Source organism: Dendrobates tinctorius, unplaced genomic scaffold, assembly GCF_039654945.1.
Source record: "Dendrobates tinctorius isolate UK_male_01 unplaced genomic scaffold, ASM3965494v1 ptg000360l, whole genome shotgun sequence".
NCBI classification, from domain to species: domain Eukaryota; kingdom Metazoa; phylum Chordata; class Amphibia; order Anura; family Dendrobatidae; genus Dendrobates; species Dendrobates tinctorius.
The window spans coordinates 3480917-3505199 of NW_027362026.1; the positions used below are offsets into that span (position 1 = coordinate 3480917).

The window sequence follows — 24283 nt, forward strand, 5'->3', positions numbered from 1 at the left end:
TATCAGTGGAAGGCGGCTGGCGATAGTCTAATGTGTATGGGAGCCTTAATGGTGGCACTGTAGAGAAGCACCCCATGGTGGAACACACACCCACAGGGTTAGATCTGTAGTTAGTTCTTTAAGATGTTTGGAATAACCTCTCTGCTGAGTTCCTTCAAAACCTGTGTGAAAGTGTACCCAGAAGAATTTTTGCTGGTTTGAAGGCAAAGGACGGTCACAGCAAATGTTTATTTGATTTAGTTTTCTCTTATGTTCATTCACTTTGTATTTTAACAATTGATAAATATAACCTATCGCTTCTATTTCAGACATTCTTACTTTGCAGTAATTTTTTACTCCAGCCTAAAATGTTTGCACACTGCCTTCTTTCCCATATAACAAACAAAAACACAAAATAATTTGTGCATTTTCCTTTTTTTTATTAAAAAATATCACATTTAAAAAAAGTTTAGTGAAACTTTACACAATTAACAATTTCTGTCATGGTCAAAACAACCAAATAACAGCAGGTGCTAAATGTGTGAATAAATATATATATATATATTAATAAAGAAGCTAAACATAAAAAATATAAAAAAAACACATGGAGATTGTACCCATTCAGAGTATTACATCCTGTTCAATTTAGATAGGGCTACACGGTTCCCAGCTTGCTCATTATCTTCAGACCAAATGTCCCAATGCAATTGTGGACTACAGTTAGCAGGAAGCAAGGATCTCAGTTGTACAATATACTAAGAACAGCTTGAATCCGCCAATATCTTCTGCATAAAGATGATATGATGGTGCCATGGAAAAGGATTGTGGGACTATATGACAAAACTTGTAGAAGAATTAAAAATGTCTTTGCTAGTGGAGAAAAAAAAATATCTGGAGGAGGGCATTCTCCTTCTGGAAATTGAAAAAAAATATCTAGAAGTAGTTTCTGAAATCTTCAATGAATTCTATACTCTTTATCATTATTTGAGTTTGATGTGCCAAAGGATCTTTAACAAGTCTATGCCAGTTTTGGGGCAACTTTAAAATCCATTAATGACATCTGTTCGGATGAAGACGGTCACAATAGAGTGTCTGCATTTTCATAGAATGACATTCGTTCCAAACTGTAGATTTTCATATTGGAAGATGTCGAAAAAAATCTCTATGGACATGCCACGATCTATAAGGCCCAAAGAAACAATTAAAAAATAAAACATCCTAGAGAAATTTTTTACTATTTTGGTGCAGAAGCTGAGATACACAATAAGGAATAATTCCTACAGCAGCCAGTGGTACGGCAGCACTTTTGCAGAATGACAGGGCATAGAAGAGCATCTCCACTTTAGTGGGAGGCTTGAAAGAGTCAAAAAGATGCAGAACAAAAAGGGAGGCTATAATACAGCAAATTCGAAACATGAACTGGCTTCCATGTTTGCCACCACAGCTATCTTGGTAAAGTTTGGAGTTAAGAGCCAATCCTAAGCCAAAGAAGATGCCCAGGTTTCTAAGGAGCCCAGCAAAAGGTGTGGTGTCGATATGGATCCATTCAGGTCTTTCACACCATTTCTTAGCTTTCTCCAGTGTCCATAGGAGGTCCACACCCATAGCTTTAAGAATAAGGTAGAATCCCAAGGCGAAGCAAAACAGGAAAAGGGTGGTAAGGATGTACTTCTTGAGACTGGCTTTGTAGATAGATTGCGTGTGATGGAATGCTTCGGCCACTACAATGCCTGTGAAGAAGAAGGAACAGGGTCATGATTAGATCTCATTATTAATTCTCATCCAAAAAATAACAGGAAACACCTTACTAGAGAGGAAAATAGTTTCATATTTCTTTCACAGCTATATGATGCCTCTTACTGAAACATTTACACAACGTACTGTAGTGGAGGCCTGTTGTCATATTACAGTAGATGCAAGATTTCAGGAGCAAGGCAGACAGATGTTTTTTGATTGGACCTGATTTATCGCAAAGGTAAATCCAAAGTGTTGCAACCAAACCCTACACATAAAATATGGCCAGCTCATAAATTACTTTTTTTGCTATAGCCCAACTATATTAAGAAACTTGGGGTATGATTCATTGATTCATTGTTTCATTTGTGACTTTTTTTTGTCTAGTTTTTGGTGTATTACACTTGTGCTTCATTTATCCCTAATTCTTCTTTCCATTTGCACTTTTTTAAAATGTACTTTATGTGTTCATCATGTGTTATGTGTAGCGTTTAAAGTTTCCAGATGTTTTCATCTTATTCATAATTTGCGACTTTTCAAAAATTCTCGCAAATGGACTCCATTTTCCTTGGAGTGGTTATTGTGTCATTTTTGGGACATTTTTGCCCAACATGCGTTAAAAGGTTATAAAAAGTTGAAAGATGAATGCAAAGACAATTTTCAACTTTGGGAAATATTCATGAACCGCGTGTGCCATTTTGATGAGTTTGTTGCAAAAAAATGGGAACAAATACCGTAAGAGAAAAAGAAAAGTGATTTGAAAAAAACACGCAAATGAAGAATCGGGACCATAGTATGAGAGGGGGGTTCACTGAATTATCTAGAGCAGCAAGAACTCAATAACTCCGAGATCTCAAGCTTATGTTGTATGACCTTGAATTAATTAATCAAGTAGGATTTAGTAAAATATTCAAAATTGAGAACCCTCAGTCATCAATACCCTTTAATGGCTAAATGAAAAGATGATAGCACGTGCCAAACTTTCCAGGCTACTCAGGTTTCTTCATCAGGCGTTGGCATAATTTGTGCCTGATAAAGTGACCAGAGTAGTCTAGAAAGCTTGCGAAGGTATTAACCACTGAAGACTCTAAATGCACCATCCAAAGATATATTTTTCCTGTAGCATTTTCTATCAGTAAAGTGATTAATCTACTGGGAATTTCTCTGCCCATTACTCTTTTTAGTCATAGTAAAATGTTGTTTTCAGTTTATGTAGGTCTTTGAAAGGATTGAAAAGATGCAGGAATCATTTTTGCAAGAAAGAAACGGATAGTTTCCCTTTTTTGGTCCAACTGGAGAAACAACTACAGTTGGATGGAGTCATTTTCATAGGTCAAAAGAATACATGGAGGGTCAAATACAAGGCTTCATTAATGTCCTCTCCTAATGCCTACTCCTAAATTATTTTACATTAATGAAGATATTCAGGCATGAAATAGGCATGAAGATATTCAAATTACACACCTGAAATGACTCCAGCCACAACCTGGTGAGGGAAATGGGCAGCCAAGAAGATTCTGGATAAGCAGACGCAGACTTGGACAGCCCCAAACACAGTCCACAGTGCTCCACGTAGGCACCTGAAATTCAAGAGGAGTTCAAATATAGTGATCACTTCACAACTAATTTGATTAAGCTATGAGCTTTTACATAATTGATGCAGAGTAGTAGACTTTTGGAGTAAAGGTAAATTTATATATTTGATATTTACTGGGCAAGAATCATAGGAAATTTGGGAAATAGAAATGGTAGAGAAATTTTTTTTAAAGTTAATGGGGAATTTTCTAAGGCTTTACTGGGTGAACTTGGCATGTTATTGGCATCAGTATAACAATGCCACTGTCAGCCATGGTAGTATCATATGTGAGATTATGATTTTAAAGGGCTATTCAATTTGTGTTATTATATTAATTATTTAAGATGGTATTAGGAGTGTCTCTACTTACCAGCTAGAAAACATGGATTCCTTCTTCTTTAACATGATTGTAAGGATGGCTGTGATCATGACGTAATAAATTCCAGCAGATCCCATCGCATGTCCTGAAGGACTTCCTGAAAAGTTGGAAGTGGAAAGAAATGTGAAGGCAGGTAAGATATTCAGTGTATAATCTTCATTTAGTTGAATAAGTATGTCTAATTATACATTGTAGTAGGAGAGCACATGAGGAAAAGGTAGAAAAAAGCCTGAACATAGGGAACCTTATCTAGACTTTCTCAGAATCTATGCATTTTTTTTCTAAGTTATTAGATTCCTCAAGTTAGAAGCCTAATGTCTCAGTTCTAGCATAATATGATCTGAGTGCTGATTCAATTTATACTATCTAATGAGACAATAGAGAAGATGGATCAAGATATCACTTAGTGTGTCACATATAGTTTGTTTTTTTTTTTTTTTTACCTGGGCCGGTCTCGCATGTCATAGGAAACTGTTCAATGACTGGAGCTGTTGTATTTCCATAGTAGTCTGTGTCATGGACCCACCAATATGGTCTTTGTCCAAAAAGAATCCTAGGAAATGAAAAATAGCAAGTAAGAAAAAAGTAACTATAATTTGATAGCAAATGTTTTATGTAAAAATATTACAGTAAATTAGTTGTGATGGGACTAACATTGGCTCTTTACAAGTAGGATTATCATACTTGGCTATATGGTTAAAGTATGAAAATTAGAATCTGTGTATTACTGGGCAGAATAAACGTTTTGAGTTTCAAAATAAGTTTCAATTCACATAAAGCTAAATTTAATGTCCTGTGGTTAATAAAGGATGAGAAGTAAAAATAGCCAAAAGGTCCAGAGGTGCCAAGGGTTATATGTGACATATGATATTTTTTAGGGTCCAATAATGTGATGGCCTTTGCTTTTCCACTATTATGTACTTTGGTTTATTCCACATATTATTCGATTACATGTTAAATAATTATACCTATTAATCTACATGTAAACCAAATTGTAAGCAAACTGTTATTTGTATTGGTTGTAAAGAAACCTCGACTAACCACTGTAAGCATCGGTATGATACTAATTAGTAGGGTGAGCACAACCACTCAATATTATCCCCTTTACCCAGAAAATGACATATAACAATACAACCTAATGTGTTACTATTCATTACAGTATTACTTTTTTTTTTAATATACTCACCATTTAAAGACAAGGTTGAGCCAGTCCCCGATCACTGCCACCCAGATGAGTTTGATGCCCACTGACTCACAAAGATGGAACCAGATGGGGAAGAAAATGAAGAAAGTATTTCTTAGATCAGCAGCAAAGGAGACAAACATGAACCAGTCTTGAGAACTCTTGTAGTTCATCTGGAGGTATTGGACCATTTGGACTCCAGAGTGGTGAAGACCATCCATTCCGCTCTCCATTATTGAGTTCATTGAATCTCTATACTATTGCTATGTGAAGCTGTTGGTATCCCGATGTGAACTGTGTGTCACTGTGCGCCTTCAGCAATATTTATACCATCCCGGGCCTCCTGTTTGCCACTGAAAAACCTGCTTTCTGACCTTTGGACCTGTAGAAAAAAATTACTTTAGTCAAAAGCAAAAAAAAAAAACTCCTGTCGATCAAAGGTAATGTCACAAACATGTTTGGTACAATGTAACTGAAAAACAGCTCAATAAGTCAGCGTTGTATTCCAGAAACTCATTGATTAACCCTGACCCTCTGGAACCTTTTAGGATATGATGAGGGTTTTGACGATATTGCTAGTCAATTAGACCTCAGAGGTACAAGTCTCTCCTGATAATCATTACTATTCTGAGAATGTACTACTACGCTGTAGAACATTTTATTATTTGTTAAATTCACCTTTTTTTTCATTTGTGTAAATGAGAGGAATTTTATTAATAAAGCTATGCCACCAGTTTACTGTTTCGTATGACTTTTATTTGTCTTATTTTACATTATAAAATGTACACATTTGCTCTTTGTTGGAGGTATTATTACTTTTCATGACTAGACTAGTACACCATTTTGCCAAATGGTGGAAAGTTCCATGGATTCCCAACAGACCCTATTATAAGTTAAAGTGATCATTCACTCACCAATTGGATCTGATGTACAACAAATTCAGCACAGTGTCATGGCCTCTGTTATGCATAGAAGTAATCAGCAATGTCTTTCTAAAATAAGGTAGCTTAAATAATTAATAGAGAGAACAGGGGCGTACTGGGCAAGATGGCAAAAGTGCATAAGTCACCAGCCAGTCCACCATTACATTTCTAGGGCCTAAATGATAAAACACAATGTAAAAGAACATTGGTACAACATTCTGACTCAATCGTGCCAACTATAAAGTTGGGTGTAGGTGAAATAATATGAGGTTGTTTTCAAGGGTTTGCCTTGACCTATCAGTTCCACTGAAGGAAACCCTTAATGATTCAGCATACCCAGACTTTTTGGGCAATTGTATCCCTCCAACATTGTGAGAACAGTTTGGAGATGGCCCTTTCTATTCCAACATGACTGTGTTCCAGTGAGTAAGGTCCATATAGATGTGTTTGGTGAAGAAGTGCTTGACTGGCCACACAGAGCCCTGACATCAACCCCATTAAACACCTTTAGTATGAATTACTGTAGATTGAAACTTGTGAGTCAGACCCTCTCATCCAACCTCATTATTAGATACTATTTATATACTGCCATGGAACAAAAAGAGATCCTATGTCATATAGTAAATGTAATTATTACATCCAGACTATGGTTTCAACCAATATATCACAGAATACAATGCAACATCTCAAAATATTGTATAACAAGATCCTTAATTAAAATGTGGGAGCAGTAAGCTCTTTTGTAGCAGAAATGTAAGCGAAATATAAATATTATTAGTGAGAGTCATTTTAAATAAATGCAATATAAGAAAACCAAGTGGTATAATCAATGTATTAAACTGACATGTGCGACTGAATAACCTGTGCAAAAGCCTATATAGACCAGAAAGGTCTCTATTCAAAAACAAGAATAATAAATAATTACTAAATAAAGTGAGCTAGATAGTATAGCAGCATAGTATACAAAGGTTGGCAATATGCTGGTGGATACTGACCCCACAATAATTTCACATGCACGTTTTGCCTATAACTTTTTCCCTCATCAAAACTCAATCTGCTCTACTTCGCAGGTGTTTCCCCAGGTGCCTCCCAGCCTTAATAATTTTGGATGTAATTAGCTGGCTGTCAGTAGTCAGTTTCAGTTGTAGCTTTGCTTAACTTAGGAGTGTTTGCTTAGCCCCTTGTCTCTTTCCTCTGACCTTGATGCTGGATCTAGGATTTGTCTTGACTATTTGTCTTGACTATTCTTGTAGATTATCCCTCCAGCTCTTAAAGCTTTCTGACTTCAGTTATCTGACCTCGGACTTCACCTCTGACAATTCATTTGCTTTACTCTCCTGTCTTGATGTATCCTTCTGGCTTTTGATCCTGGACTGTTACTTGACCATGGCTTTGTCTGACTCCTCTGTACTATCAGCCTGCTTGGTATTTGACCTCGGACCTACTGACTACCCTGTCTCACGGTTTGTCTGTGACTAGTGACTTACGCCACATAGCTGATGTCTATAAAGTTGTTGCTTACATTGGACAACTTCTAGTAATCAATTCTAATCTAGGGGGAAATCCAGCACAAAGTGCTCAATTTGTCTGCAGCCCCACATCATTGAATATAAGGCATTACTCAGTTCTTATTGTAATTATTGGGATGTCAACATAATTGTATTGCTCTGACCTTCCTGTTGCCAACCCGGTTTATTCTCTCATTTTGTTTGACCTCTGTGCCTGACTCTGTCTCCTGAACCTGTGCTGCCTACCCTGACCTCAGACTTCCTGACTACTTCTCAGTTTACACCCTCAGTATCTCGTATCCCTGCCTTGACCCATTGGTCAGATGCTACAGGTCCAGACACTACCCTGGAGCAGCATCTGGTTGGCACCCTAATGGCCCAAGCCTAACCTCACCATCAGAGGCTCTAGTGAAGATAGAGTTTTGGCTGTAATTTTACACTGTTGTGTTGTATGAAGTGAACTCTTTGACATTATATTTGTTGTGATTAGAATAGAAAAATACTGCAAAAAACAATGTAGATGAAGATCTAGGATATGAAAAATTTGACCATAATTAGAGGGGCTTATCAAAATGAGTTTAAGAGTTCAGAGGTTGTCCAATGCAACTGGTTGAGAACTTGTGTTTGTTTTATCTGCTTGCCCTTTCCAAGATCCTTAGAAAATTTCTTTACCCTGGGATTGTTAAGTTTTGCACATATTCCTGCCACTAAGTAGCAAAAGTGATGAGTAGTAGATATTAGACCAGTATCATGTGCAGCCATGGTGGACGAGATATGGAGGTGCAAGAACATCTCAGTCACTGTTAAACAAAGACTGATGACAGACAGAAGAAAACTTGATGCCTTTGAGCTGTGGTGTTGGAGAAGACTTCTACGAATTCCATGATTAGCAATGATCACCAGCAAATATGTTCTTGATCCTATAAACACAGTATTGTTCCTGAAAATCAAGATCACCATGAGAAACTGATTTATTTTGGATAAGTGATAAGGTAGATATAATTGAGAAAGGTCACTGGTAAAAAGAAACAGGGAAGACACAGGGGTGACATATCATTGGTGCTACCTGTGTGGCTGCACAGGGGCCCGAGAGATAAAGGGGCCCATTTCCACCTCCAAAATGGGTGGAATTGTGCAATTATGATGAGCTATTGAGCTACAAAGATCCCACATATTGTTCTAGCACGGGGTCCTTTTCTGTCTGTGTCTGCGAGCAAGAAGACAAAAGGTTCATTGGCTGGTTACCATCAGTGGCATAATGACTGCTGGCCAATCAGAGGCCAGCAGCTGACATTGGCATACACGTAACGTCATGTGCTCCCGTCACACGGTGAAGTATGCCGCTGGCTTCACAATCGGAAGCCGAGTTGCGAGGGAGCGCAAGGCAGGTATTTTTTTTAATTAATGGCTATATTACTACATAGTTGACTATGGGCTGTGCATTATACTACATGGATGACTGTGGACTATGCATTATATACTGCTCAAAAAAACAAAGGGAACACAAACAGCCTGTTGCAAATGGAATATTGTTCCCTTTATTTTTTGAGCAGTATACTAAAAGGAGGACTATAGGCTGTGTATTAGTTATGCCACTGGTTACCATCAAAAATGATACTTTAGTGAACATCAAAGAATTGAAAGAAGCTGAGTAAAACAGGGCAGCATGGTGAGAATTGGCCTACAGGGAATCCACTGATCGGACATGACTTAATGGAGAGAATCAAAATCTAAGAAAGTGTAGAGCAAGAGGCAGAGTTAAATTCTCATGTATAGTTCTGCTACTTCCTATACAATATTCTCCACTAAAAGGTATTTGTCAGATGCCCCGTACCCCAAGGAACAGATGATTATTTGGCTGTAAAAAATCTACATTTTGCAGGGGGGAGGGGGTAGATAAATTACTTTTTTTATTGGCCTGTAATGTAGCCTCCTTTATACTTGGGTATAAAATACCAGATGTTTTCATACTTCATAGCCTTCTTTAGTTGGAAGTTACTTGGATCAGCTGGAATACTTTTAATGCTTAGCATGTTAGATAACAGCCAGATGCCCATTTTCCATAAAAAGGGATCACCTATTCCTGCAAAGGTACACATACCGAGATTATATGCTTATAATCTGTTATGTAATTTATCTGTAAAATATTTTTGCAAAGTCTTAATTAGAATTATACATTAATGATTCATGTTTGACTTATTTATCTTCCAGTTAGACTTCAGCACTGGGATCAGCACATTTCGACATATCAAAGCCTTTTATTGACGATATTCACCACTCTGATTGGCCAAAAACCTCATGGACAAAGGCCCAACAACTGACATAGCATCGATGATATATGATGTAAAACAGACACTTATCTTTTTAGAACAGCACATTTTAATCTACAAACTGTTCTGCCAATTGTAGCATTTGTAATCTGGAAGACATTCATTCAAACTACTGTCATCACCAAAATCTTTGACAAAATGTGGAACATTAAACTTTATTCGATAAAATGTGGAACATTAAACTTTATGCATTAGATTCTTACTTTTATCTTTCCAGAAATGTTTAGTTTCTTGGTTCCAATAACCTCTGTATCTGAACTCTGTAGGGACAACAGATGGAAGAAGTTCTAAACTATCAGAGATGGGAGATGTGAGATCCTAGGGGTGAAAGCAAAAGGCCAGTGTCCTCAATGTTACCTTACACTAATCGGTTTTCAAGTCAGAAAACCAGCTGAAATACTGGGTATTTTAGGCAAAAGTTATGACTGCTAAGAATGGAAAAAAACATGTGACCTTCAACAAGCCCCAGTAGATGTTACAGATGAGAACTGAAGAACTTTCATGGTCTCATTCAGTGCTACAAATGTTCTACTATGCAAGTATAGGACATAGCTATATTCTATTCTAACTTGTAGGAAATGTTGTTGCTTTATTATGACCTCTTGACTTTTCACATAAATGTATTCGATTGTAAGTACAGCACATCTTATAGACAACTATTTTCTGTTGCTTGTTGGAGTAAAGATGCAGATATTAGAGAATGACAGAGGTTGGGACTGGGAAAAACATCCTTTTTAGACAACTGTCTTTAGGCCACTTTTAAAGAGTTTCAGGGAATTTGATAGGAATTATTATCGTAAGAAGAGCCATAACTTTAGTTTTAAAATCCAATGGATTATTTAAGAGAAAACATTCTTTAGGTTCAAATGCAAATAATGTGGATGCAGGAATGTGGGCAGAGCACCCATTCTTTTTACCACTTTGTTTACTAAATTTGTCCACGGATACACTCATGACAGTCCTGAGGTTACTAGCAAAAGTGTGGTAGAAAGAGTACTGTGGATCATAAATTATGATTTCGCTAAAACTATGCATTAATTTTAAACTATGGCTATGTCTCCTCTTGGTGCAAGGTCCCCACAAGGAGCTGTTCTTATGAATTCAATAGCTGGCCGACTCCTTATAACACCGTTCCCCAACTCCAGTCCTCAAGATCCACCAGCAGATCATGTTTTCAGGATTTCCTTAGTATTGCCCAGGTGATAACTTCCATCACTTGTGCAACATTAAGCAAATCCTGAAAGCATGATTTGTTGGTGACTCTTGAGGACTGAAGTTGGGGAACACTGGTCTAGACATCTAATAACCTTCTTTTCTAAAATCCTTCAAAAAGTTATCTAATCGCATAAAATCAGCCATACAACGTTGACATATATCAATAATCTGACACCAACAGGACTAGATGAATGGACTATTAAACTTGGCTCTTAGAATTGGCCATACCCTTTGAACAGCTGTTGACCAAACACTTGACTTCCATTTTCCAATGAGAAGAAAGGATCAGGCATGTTGAAATTCAAAAAGACTGATCTTATTTTCCCTGGACACAAGTTGAGACAAAACTGGCTGACTAAAAAGAATAATGAATGTTTTCCAGACTCCAAATGTCAGACCAATAGTTCTAGCAACTTCTCTCCTTTTTTTCTTTTCGTGTTCAGTCTCCCCTAGCTTTACACCACATATTGTGCGGATCTTGATTCAAATGAGTTACCGGACCATAGACAGTAAATTTCTCAGAATATGTGCACAGATTTTTTTGAGGGTTCCCAAAACTGACGATTTCTAGTGGAAACTGCTTCAGGAGAGTACTCTTCTTTGGGTAGTTTTTGGAGCAGTTTTACATTTTCTTAAGTGGTTTTGATTTTAAAGAATTTTGGAAAAGTTTTTCTTCCAAAGCCTTTTTCTTCAGCCTTCTGATTGGACAATGTCTACCTTAGAGCTGATTCTATCAGGAGCCACCTTAAAGAAGTGAGATGCAATTTCATTTTTTTTCCACTAGGCAGTTTTCAAAACCAGAAGTGGAAACAATGCACAAAATACTGAACATATGAGCAGCAAAGTGGATTCTCAATAGAAATTGACAGGAAGTGTTTTAAAGTGATTTTCCAGGTGCTTTCTTGAGCTGAGAATAGTACGGAGGTCAAAGTGTATGAAGAGTCATACCTATTATATCTAAGCTCCTGTAGTAGCCTCAGGTACAAGCTCTATACACTGCCTGCATCTTCTGAATAAAAATGGTGATTTTACAATATTCATGTAAATGACTTCTCTATTCATAGCAGTAATCCCGGTTTGATATTCCTAATGTCACGAATCGAAATAGATCCGATTATGCTTGTTTTCATGGCACTATAGTTATGCCACCAGTCTACTTGTTTTGTCCATGTGTCAAACAGTGAAGTTCACAAGAACTCATTCTCCTCTGCCCCAGTGATGTAATTAATGATTGCGCTCCGAAACAATGTCATGTCCAGGTTCATCGACCCCCTGCTTTCTAAGCTTCACAAGGCAAAGTTAAACCTTCTGTTTCTGTTTTCGTTGTGTTGTAACCCTATGACTGTGGCACTGCTGACGGCTATGTAATGGTGATTGTTACACCACCTGACTTGCGGCGTTAAACGACCACCGATCATCTATTTATTACCTGAACGATGGTCGTTTAATAGCCTATTTAATCTGGATTTCCACTGGATGATTGTCAGGAATGAGCATTCTTAGGAACGCTTATTTGATGCTACTCGGGTATTTTAAGCAGTCTGTCAACCATGAAATGATTTTCAAGTGCATTTAAAAATCATAGTTTTTGGCAGCACATTGTTCAGTGTTAGTCTAAATTCACATTAGTGTTTTTTTTGCGCAGCGCATCGTGTGCAATAGAAGCGCATGCAAAAAACGCATCATGCGTTTTTGCATGCATTTGCGTTTTTTATGCACATTCATTCTCTAGGGGTTAAAACCAGTGTCTACACATTTTGTATGCTAAAAACGCATGCGCACGAAAATGCAGACGAACGCATGTCCATGCGCATGCCTGCGTTCCCATAGACTGTAATGCGTTATTTTGCTGCATTCCGTGCGCAAGCGTGCGCATGTGGTTTTTTGACGTCTTTCTGTGGACCAAAAAATGCAACAGGTTGCGTCTGGCGCGCCTAGGCGCACACCTTGAAAAAACGCATGCGCACGAAAACGCATACGAACGCGTGCAAACGCAAGACCATGCGCTGTGCAAAAAAACGCTGATGTGAAACCAGCCTTAAAAAGACGTATGGTGCTGAGAACAATCTGAGAACACTGACACTCTTTACTCACAGGACGTTCTATTACTGATTGTTTTGTGCACATAGGAAATGAGGTCAGCCAGTCTACCTGTATACACACACGACCATGAGCTGCCGAGAACGATGACTTTTAAGCCTGCTTATAATTCATTTCATTTGATGAATGAGCGTCTTGCTTGTTCCTCAAGTGATTGGCAGCCTGTTTACACTGCACACTCGTTCACGGTAATCGGCCAGTAAAAATCCAGACAACCTTTAATAACCTCATAGGTAGCAAACTAAAGGGAGTAAGTGTGTGTATTTCTGCACGTGGTGCTCACACTCAATACTTCTGAAAATTTACATCCATTTTTTCATCACTTGCATATCATTAGCATTTCTAGCAATCCTTTGATTTTCATAATTGCACAACTTTTCCTTCATGGTGTTGCCATTTCAATATTGAGATGTCTATCATCTATCTACCGTATTTATCTACAAAAAGCAAAAACCTGACCAGCACCTCCATATAGTGTGAACAGGTGCAAGCTGCAATGACTGTACAATATGCAAAGAAAGAGCACAGCAGCAGTGTCACCTTTCTGTGGTTGATGGGCACACATGAATTGGCCAATTTATAGCGTTAAAAACCTTAATTTTTGTAAGTACATTTAGCAATAATGCATTTCAGATTTCATGTATTCAGTGTTTGCATATGTTTTGGCCCTTACAAAGTGCTGCTGTACTCTTTTTTTCTCTATTTATCTATCAATCTATCGCTTATATCCTTTTAACTCTACATAGATATATCTCCACTGTTAATGAAATACTCCATAACATATACTTATGTTTTATCATTCCATTTTTTATTTTTTTTCATTTCAACTCCAATAATACATTTATGAGACCCTAAACTTGGCTTTGAACTTTGAGTGTTAGAGAAAAAATTAGATTTTGCAAAAGTGTTGCTAATTTGACTTATATTCTACTGTAATAAATTAGCCATGAGTCCTTAAAAGGAACCGGTTGCCAGTTTTTCTCATTATAAACTACGGCCGCCACCTTTAATGTCTCTTTTACAGCAGTCTAGCAAGCTGTATATAATCTCCAACCTCCTCTGCGTAGCGCAAAAAATGTATTTAGTAATCCCCCATATGGCGCAGTCTGGACCGATGTTCATCGCTGGTCTTGTTTCAGCAGCTCTTCTCTCCTTGGTACTGGAGTTGGGGACTTATATACATCTTTCTAGAATACTGTAAAAAAGGCATTGAAAGTGGTGGCCGTAGTTTACAGTTGTGCTCAAAAGTTTACATACCCCGGCAGAATTTTTGCTTTCTTGGCCTTTGTTCAGAGAATATGAATGATAACACCAAACCTTTTTCTCCACTCATGCTCAGTGGTTGGGTGAAGACATTTATTGGCAAACTACTGTGTTTTCTCTTTTTAAATCATAATGACAACCCAAAACATCCAAATGACCCTGATCAAAAGTTCACATACCTCATTTCATAAAACAGTGTATTGCCCCATCTAAAATCAATGACAGTTTGAATTTCTTTTTTGGTAGTTGTGGATGAGATTGTTTATTTTGTCAGATGTTCCGCTGCCTACTTTTCTTGGCAAAAAGTTCCTGTAATTTCATGGGCTGTCTAGCATGAACTGCGTGCTTGAGATCTACCCAGAGTGGCTCAATGATATTGAGGTCAAGAGACGGAGATGGCCACTCCAGAACCTTCACTTTGTTGTGCTGTAGCTGATGACAGGTCGACTTGGCCTTGTGTTTTGGATCGTTGTCATGTTGGATCATCCAAGTACGTCCCATGCGCAGCTTCTGGGCTGATGATTGCAAATTTGCCTACAGTATTTGCTGATAATGTGCTGCATTCATCTTTCCTTCATCTTTGACCAAGTTTCCTGTGCCTTTGTAGCTCACACATCCCCAAAACATCAGCGATCCACCTTGGTGCTTTACAGTAGGAATGGTGTTCCTTTCATCATAGGCTTTGTTGACCTCTCTCCAAATGTAACGTTTATGATTGTGGCCAAAAAGTTCAATTTTGGCCTCATCGCTCAAAATTACCTTGTTCTACAAGTTTTGAGGCTTGTCTCTGCTGTTTTGCGTATTGAAGGCGAGATACTTTGTGGCATTTGCGCAGTAATGGCTTTCTTCTGGCGATTCAACCATGCAGCCCATTTTTCTTTAAGTGCCTCCTTATTGTGCATCTTTAAATAGCCACACCGCTAGTTTTCAGAGAGTCTGGTATTTCAGCCTATGTTATTTGTGGGTTTTTCTTTGCAATTTTCCTGGCAGTTATGGATGAAATTTTTGTTGGTCTGCCTGACCGTGGTTTTGTTTTTACAGAACACCTGCTTTTCCATTTGTTAATCACAGTTTGAATGCTGCTGACTGGCATTATCAATTAGATATCTTTTTGTATCCCTTTCCTGTTTTATACTGTTCAACTACCTTTTCCCGTAGATCCGTTAACAATTCTTTTGCTTTCCCATGACTCAAAATCCAGAAACATCAGTGGCTGGATGAAAAATGCATGAGTCTATCTGGATCCCAGAAACAAACTCAACTTTCATGCACACACAATGATTACAAGCAAACAGGTCACAGGTGAGGATGTTACCTTTAGTAACTATTCAAACCCATTTGTGTCAACTTCTGTGCATATTATTAGGTCAAAATCACCAGGGTATGTGAACTTTTGATCAGGGTCATTTGGATGTTTTGGGTTGTCATTATGATTTAAAAAGAGAAAACACAGTAGTTTGACAATAAATGGCTTCACCCAACCACTAACCATGAGTGAAGAAAAAGTTTTTGGCCAAGAAAGCAAAAATTCTGCCAGGATATGCAAACTTTTGAGCACAAATGTATATTGGGAAAACTCGGTGACAGGTTCCCTTTAATATTGAGTATTACAATATACAATTCTATGTTTTATCCTACAACCTTTGTTGAAAATTGTTTGCTGATTGGCAAGTATTCAATGAACACATTCTAAAATCTCTTAGAAAAAATGAGCAGCTTCTTGTACGTAGTTACTAACAGTAACACATGCCACCTTTACAACTTATTTTTACATGTGATAGTCACTTACTGCTTTCCTGAGACACAACAATCATGTTGTTTTTTGCACTTGGAATGCTACTAGTTCTGTCTTGAGTCATCTACAAAGGAACATATTTAACCCTTCTTCGTCTTATTTACAAGAGATATGGTCTGTGTTTTCCTCCATGTTCATGCCATTTACTAGTCATCAGTTTGAATGACATTTCCCACTGAAGTCCACAGAAAAACAGCCGGATGGGTTAATAATTATCCATTGCTGAAAACACCTCCATCCAAAGACAAGGCTCTGGTTGAAGACCTTGAACAAGGGATCAGATGTGACGGAGTATTTGTGTCCTGCAGTGAATAACAAGCTGTTGTGTTGGTTGCTGAAGTTTCCAGGTACTAAGTTTAGTGAACCGAGGCTGCCTGTCGTAAAGGAATTTTATTTGTAAGCCCCGAAGATAAAGTTTGCTATGAATTCCTTTGTAGTTGTCAGCTTGAAGTTTGTATAGTCTCTCCCAATGTTTGCCTGAATTTCTTCTGGAATCTCTAATTTCCTCCCAATGTGCAAAGACCCAATACACATAGGGTAACTGATGGACAAATGCTCCTTTCATCAAAAGCTATTTATCATTCGTTTTATTAATTCTTAATAATTCTGCATAAAACCATCTCATCCACTACAAGTATAATTCAAAATGACTTTTATTATACACACTGGATAAAACAATTAAAGTGGGGAAAGTCAATCAGAATCATAAAAGCGGGTACATGTGAAGAGCAGCGGTCTCAGAAACTCATGGATTCAATAATATCTCATTTCAGTAAAGTGCATAGTGCAAAGTAAATAATAAAAATATGAAATTTGTGATGACATAGCCATCTCATTACTTTTAGTTTTAAAGTATGATGATGTACTCCTCATTAATATATATAAAGCCATTGAGCTTAGTGCAACAAATAAATATCCTAAGGCCGGGGTCAGACTTGCGAGAAACTCGGACGAGTCTCGCATCTCAATACCTTGCACTTACACCGGCACTCAGACCAGTGTGTGCGGCTGCATGTATTTCTATGCGGCTGAGCGCTCCAGTCCTGAGTGCCGGCGCCAGTGTAGGGTATTGAGATGAGAGACTTGTGCGAGTTTCTCGCAAGTCTGACCCATGCCTAAAGGTTACTATAGTTAGTTCATCATTGTATCCAGTACATAGCGAGATCAATTAATATTACCCTCTATTATGATTCTGATTGGCTTTATCTTTTCTATATTTTCATTGTTTTTGTCTAATGTATATAATAAACATTATTTTGCATTATGCAGTATTTGTAGAGGGAATGTGGTTTTATGTAGAATTAATGACACCAAATAAAATTAACATTTGTTATCAAAGCTCTCTGGCTGTTGAGGTATATTCTATTTTATTATTTCTTAAAGCGAACCTGTCATATAAAAAAACGCTATTCACCTGCAGATATAGGGCACTGAGAGCCCTGCTGCCGGGAGGAAATTAGCATTATTCCTCCTGGCAGCCTCCGACTTTCAGTCATAGAGATGCGGCTGGCACGGATTCAGTCACCGCTCAGTACATAGCGAGCAGCGGCTGTAACCACGACCCGACACTGACTGGCAGCACGAATGGAGATGTTGGGGAGGGCTAAATTAACCATTCACGGTTGACCAAGTGATTTCCAAATTAATCCACAAGATGTTGCTAGCAACTGAGAATGACCAGACGGAGACATGTGCCTCTGTATGGGAGGATCAAGGCAGATCACTAACCCCGTTTATTATGTCACCTTTTTTATATTATTTTCCTTAATTATGCAAAGTACTCAGCTACCAATAGCATCGTCGTGACACATTTACTTTATAAGCCAATAGTATTGCAAGAAAATCGGAATATGTCCCCAACTACGTGACGTAGAGAATAGAACAATAGCACATTCATCAGGGTCTCATATCTTATATCTTCTTCGGACTGGGACAGTCTGGTTTCATTACAGACATGAACTTTCCCCTAGTTACAAAATTTAAGTCGTGAACAACAAAATGGCGTCGCAAGCACAAAAATGGAGTCTTTGAGAACAAGATGTCCCATACATCTAAATACTGTACTTCACAGAGATAGGTAAGGAATGATTTACTGACTGGCAACAGGCGCTAATGTATATTTTGATAGTTGTTTTGCTGCCTGAAAGTGAACTTGAGAACAAGGTTGAATGTTGCTTCTAGAGATCCTGGTAAGTACTTTTATGCTACAATGGTAGCAAAGACAAAAAAAAACCTAATAGCCATTTGGTGTCATTTTTGGATGTCATAGGGAACGGAAGACCTGTCTTGTGCAAGGACATGAGATTCTCATCGATATCTTCCAAAGATTCCTTAAAAGGAACCGGACATCAAAAAATTGCCTAAGGTAACCTCATGCTACTGCAGGCAATTACATCATAATTATGATGTTTGTAGCTTAACTATGTGTAGCGATTTTGCTATAGTTATAAAAAAGTAAAAACTTGCATCGGTGAGGGGAAAACTGTTACCACAAGTCATCAGTGCGGCACAGTATACCGGCCAGGTTACTGAGTCATGGTTTGAAAAAAACATCCTTTCCCTTTGATTGATTGCTCAGCCAGAAGACATGTGTCTTTCAAATTCAGAGCAGACACTTACATGATCTGGGCTCAATACGTCCTTGTCTCGCACTGAGCCAAGGTGTGTACATCCTTGGCTCGTTGCACATGATAGAGACGTGCTGAGCCCAGATCATGTTGTATACACTGGATTTTGGACATGTCAGTAATGATGAGCGAGTATACTCGTTGCTCGGGTTTTCCTGAGCATGCTCGGGTGTCCTCCGATTATTTTGGCGTGCTCGGAGATTTAGTTTGTGTCGAAGCAGCTGCATGATTTGTGGCTACCAGACAGCCTGAATACATGTGGGGATTCCCTAACAAACAGGCATTCCTCACATGTGTTCAGCCTGTCCAGCAGCCACAAATCATGCAGCTGCTTCGACACAAACTAAATCTCCGAGCACGCCAAAATACTCGGAGGACACCCAAGCATGCTCAGGAAAACCCGAGCAACGAATATACTCGCTCATCGCTACATGTCAGCTCTGACAACACCAGGCTGGATTGATCTATCAAAGGGAAAGAATGTTTTTTCAAACCTGACTCTGTGACATGGCCAGTATAATGTACCGCCATGATGACTAGGAGAAACGGTTTCCACGCAAGGAGACCAATTTTTACTTTATAGAAAAACTACTGCACATATACTTGTAGCTTTGCTATAATTTTCTGATGTCAGGTTCCCTTTAAGCTCTTTTATAGATTGGGACTTTGAGTACTATGATTAAGACATGAAAATGTATTGTTAGTTTTATCAAGACTTTCGTTACATTTGTAACTATTTACTAGGAAATATACTGAGTTCACCTTTTCCTTGCATTGCATATATAACAGAACATGCTTTACAGCTACTATACTAGGACACAAAAAACAAGTTCTGACATAAACATGCATCAAAGTACAATGTACTGGTACAATAAGTTACAACGTAGAAGAACATATCACAGTGAGATGATTGTAGGAACTGACACAGATTTGTACACAAAGCCTTAGGCTATGTTCACATGTGTTTTTGCTGCGTTTTACAGTACCAACAAAAGCCTTGAGATCTCAGAAATCTCATACACACATTGTTTTTTTTTCCTGACTAAATTGGAAAACTGCAGCATTTTACTTTTCTTTCAGTGTGTTTTTCACCCAATGAAAGCAATTTGTAAATGCAAAAACACAGTAAAAAAGTCAGGTATCATGTTTTGCTGTGTTTCTAGTGAAAAAAAGCAGTTATAGTAGTAGGTGAAACCATTTATTTTTGTGATTTTCCCAAGTTTAAACCATAATGTCTTGGTCTTCTCACCTGAGATGACAGTTAGGATTAGTACAGTTTAATTAAATTAGTAATACATGTAAAGTAAACATTGGCCGACCAAGGTGTGAAATTGAACAATACCAGGTCAACTCAAGAGCTGACCAAAGTGAGAAAGTAAACATGTTCTACAAACTCAATATGCAACTCAATGCTCAGTCCATGTCTTAGGGTCCCGTTACATTTAGCGATGCACCAGCGATCCCGACCACGATACGACCCGGTCAGGATCGCTGGTGCATCGCTAAATGGTCACTAGTGAGCTGCCAAACAGGCAGATCTCACCAGCGACGCAGCAGGGATAAGCGATCCAGCGGCGGTCACTCTCACCTGTCACACGGCAGCGATGATGATGACTTCCGCCTGCGGGACGCCAACGAGGAAGAAATGGCCCAGGAGCGCGATCAACGATATCCAGCGGGGGGGGCGGTCGCAGGTATGTGTAGTGAGATCGCTAGCGATATCGCTGCTGCGTCACAAAATCTGTGACGCTTTAGCGATATCGCTAGCGATCTCGCTATGTGTGAAGGGGGCTTTAGGTAAACTATTCATGACCAATTCACCTCCCCCCACCGTTACATTTGAAATTGCATATTTTTTCATAAACTCATGAATCTTTTCCCTCTAAATTATTTGATCAAGTTGCCTATTTTTTGTTTTACAAAAATGGTTATATGATTTTACATATGTCTTGCTTTGGTAACCAGTGTTTATGCTTTTGTGATGGAAGCCAAGCTGAACTTTGGGATCCTGAAACAAACGCAGCAAGAATGCAGTAAAAAAAAAAAAAGCAGCAAAACCTGCTTTTTGTAAGCAGCTTCTTTACTTCCATGAGAGCATTGCCTTAAGAAGAAAGGACATTGGTTTAGCTGGTGAGAGTTACTTTGACTTCATCAAATACATATGAACATCTATTGTTTTTGAATTTAAAATTTATTCTGAACCTATCTAAGACTTATATTGGTCATATACACACAGGGCCAGGCCTAGGTCAGAAGAAAATCCTAAGCAAAATGGGGCCCTGACAGTTTTTTCTACAATTTTATTTTACATACTGTATATTACACGGGACATTGGCGGCTACTTTGGGTCAGAGATAAGTTGTAGGAGTGTGCAGATGATTGCTATGGGGTCGTACCACTTCAGAGAGGGGAAGGAAGCACACATTATATAGGATAAGAGATAGAAGATTTGTAAATGGCAGCACTTCCGACTGGTACGTTAAAAACAGCAACTTTATTAGGGCAACAGGTGAAGAGCGTGGACCTGGAAAGGTAAAAGGAGGGACAGCGGTGTTGCGTAACACATGCTTTTTCCGGCTCTTGCCATCACATACACATTACATATTGAAGGCTTTTAGGCACCAGTAGTTATTCTGAGTAGTGTAGTCTAGTAAGATAGAGAGAGAGAGAGAGAGAGCACAGCTGGGGTTCTGTGAGCAAAGCATGAGCGCTCTCCCAGTAAAGAGTTAGTATCCCATTAATGACCTGCTGTCCTTGTAAAGACCTCCTATCACAGTTGGGTCAGGAAGGAGATGGAGAGCCATTGAGGAGTTGAATTGTGCAAAATATAACCTGCTGAGACTAGGGTCACACTGCTGCATTTTCTCTTGTCCTAAAGAATTGGACCGATAACATATCTCCCAACTTTTGAAGAAGGGAAAGAGGGACAAAGGCAAATTTTAGGCCACGTCCCGACCACACCCATTTCACAACTAGTCAAAGAAAGAAAGAGGGGAAAGAAAGAAAGAACAAAGAGATAGAGAGAAAGAAAGTAAGAATAGAGAGAGAAAGAAAGAAGTAAAGAAATAAAGAACAGAGAGAAAGAAAGAGGGGAAAGAACAGAGAGAGAAAGAAAGAACAGAGAGGGTGAAAGAAAGATTAGAGAGAGAAAGAAACAGAGAGACAAAAAAAGAAAGATTAGCGAGGGAAGGAAAGAACAGAGAGAGAGAGAGAGAGATAAAGAAAGAGAGAGAAAGAAAGATTCTATAAAGATACTATCCAGCCCAGCTCCCATTGTAGTGCCCACTTGAGCGTCCCAGTGCAGGACATATCATTATCCGCTCACATTGCCGGCTTCCACGATTTTAAGGTGATCCCGCTGTCTGCGCTATCGGAGGAGGACACTGTGATGGATCGCAAGCATTCCCTGAAGTGCCTCCATGGTTCTGTCACAATCTCCTCCTGAAATTACCTCATTTCTGGTCAGCTTCCAGCACATCACTTCTGGTGGAACATCACGTGCGAGTTTTAAAATGCTCCTCTGGGCTCTGCCATGTACTCCTGTGTCCGCGGGAAAAGTAAGCTCCCGGCCGGGACAGCAGGGCAGACTTTCAAAATCAGGACTGTCCCACCATACACCTTGTACACGCACGGCTCCGCACATATCATACACACACTGTTCTGCTTTGTATGTCTCGTACAAACAATGCTCTGCTCCATACACCTCGCACACACTGCTCCACTCAGTATACACATGGCTCCACTCCATAAACCTCATACAAACATGGCTCTTCTCCGCTCCGTACACACATGGCTCAGCTCCGTACACTTCGTACACACAGGGCTCTGTTTCATACACCCCATACACATGCGGCTTTGCTCCATACACCCTGTACACACACGGCTCCATACACTTCATACACACAGGGCTCCGTTCCGTACACCTTGTACACTCATGGCTCTGCTCAGTACACCAAGTACACACACGGCTCCGCTCCATACACCTCGTACACACGCGGCTCTGCTCCATACATCAAGTACACACACGGCTCCGCTCCATACACCTCGTACACACGCGGCTCTGCTCCATACATCAAGTACACACACGGATCCGCTCCATACACCTCGTACACATGCGGCTCTGCTCCATACATCAAGTACACACACGGCTCCGCTCCATACACCTCGTACACACGCGGCTCTGCTCCATACACCTCGTACACAAGGCTCTGCTCCATACACCTCGTACACAAGGCTCTGCTCCATACACCAAGTACACACACGGCTCCGCTCCATACACCTCGTACACACGGCTCTGCTCCATACACCTCGTACACAAGGCTCTGCTCCATACACCAAGTACACACACGGCTCCGCTCCATACACCTCGTACACAAGGCTCTGCTCCATACACCAAGTACACACACGGCTCCGCTCCATACACCTCGTACACACGCGGCTCTGCTCCATACACCTTGTACACAAGGCTCTGCTCCATACACCTCGTACACAAGGCTCTGCTCCATACACCTCGTACACAAGGCTCTGCTCCATACACCAAGTACACACACGGCTCCGCTCCATACACCTCGTACACACGGCTCTGCTCCATACACCTCGTACACAAGGCTCTGCTCCATACACCAAGTACACACACGGCTCCGCTCCATACACCTCGTACACAAGGCTCTGCTCCATACACCAAGTACACACACGGCTCCGCTCCATACACCTCGTACACACGCGGCTCTGCTCCATACACCTCGTACACAAGGCTCTGCTCCATACACCTCGTACACAAGGCTCTGCTCCATACACCAAGTACACACACGGCTCCGCTCCATACACCTCGTACACACGGCTCTGCTCCATACACCTCGTACACAAGGCTCTGCTCCATACACCAAGTACACACACGGCTCCGCTCCATACACCTCGTACACACGCGGCTCTGCTCCATACACCAAGTACACACAAGGCTCCGTTCCATACACCTCGTACACACGGCTCTGCTCCATACACCTCGTACACAAGGCTTTGCTCCATACACCTCGTACACGTGGCTCTGCTCCATACACCAAGTACACACACGGCTCCGCTCCATACGCCTCGTACACACACAGCTCTGCTACATCCAACCTGTAAACCCCTCCTGACCCCACACATAAACTTTACCTCATCCAGCAACATGTCAACCAGCACAGCAGAGTCCTGCAGACACTGAGGCCCCTGATCATGTGACCCCTGACTCCTCCCCTCCTGTGACCTCATCACAGGTCCTATGCGCACAGAGCAGCCCATCGACGTCATTGCTGTGATTTATTAGCAGTGAGGGGCTGCGGTGGGTCTCTCTGGGAGGACGAGGAATAGATGGGGTCGGTGCATGGGGGGGCGTGGTGGCTGTGAAAATCGGGACTGTCCCGCTGGATCCGGAATGGTTGGGAGGCTTGCGATAATGCTAACCACACTTTGATCAGAGTTTGACCAGAGTATGATCATAGTGTGATCTGATGTTCATGAATGAAGAATAGTAGGAAAAACAATTTCTCCATCTTTTCCTTTCTGACAGTGTGTGGAAATCAGACTGCGCTCAGATGTCATTCGAGTGCAGTCTGACTTCTTCCACTGATTGATTGACTTACATAGCCAAGTGTGATGCATTTTTTTCCTTGGAGAGATTTGGTCTAAGGAA

General features: G+C 39.9%; 1 protein-coding gene across 1 annotated transcript; it reads right to left on the reverse strand.

Annotated features, from left to right (window-relative positions):
• Positions 1-395: 395 nt before the first annotated feature.
• Positions 396-23862, reverse strand: LOC141075528 (glucose-6-phosphatase catalytic subunit 1-like). Its single transcript, XM_073562618.1, has 6 exons — positions 23767-23862; positions 4855-5233; positions 4112-4221; positions 3660-3765; positions 3178-3293; positions 396-1709 (listed from the first exon to the last, which is right to left on the reverse strand). The coding sequence occupies exons 2-6, from the start codon at positions 5094-5096 to the stop codon at positions 1198-1200; spliced, it is 1086 nt and encodes a 361-aa protein (XP_073418719.1). The 5' UTR covers positions 5097-5233; positions 23767-23862; the 3' UTR covers positions 396-1197.
• Positions 23863-24283: the final 421 nt, after the last annotated feature.

Bases quoted from the DNA above. Each gene is read 5' to 3' on its own strand.
- LOC141075528 (XM_073562618.1), bottom strand. From the start codon at position 5,096: ATGAACTCAATAATGGAGAGCGGAATGGATGGTCTTCACCACTCTGGA. The intron at 3,766-4,111 runs GTAAAAAAAAAA...CCAACTTTTCAG, and splicing joins GACATGCGAGACCGGCCCAG to GAAGTCCTTCAGGACATGCG. The intron at 1,710-3,177 runs GTGTGTAATTTG...TCTTCTTCACAG, and splicing joins TGTGGCTGGAGTCATTTCAG to GCATTGTAGTGGCCGAAGCA.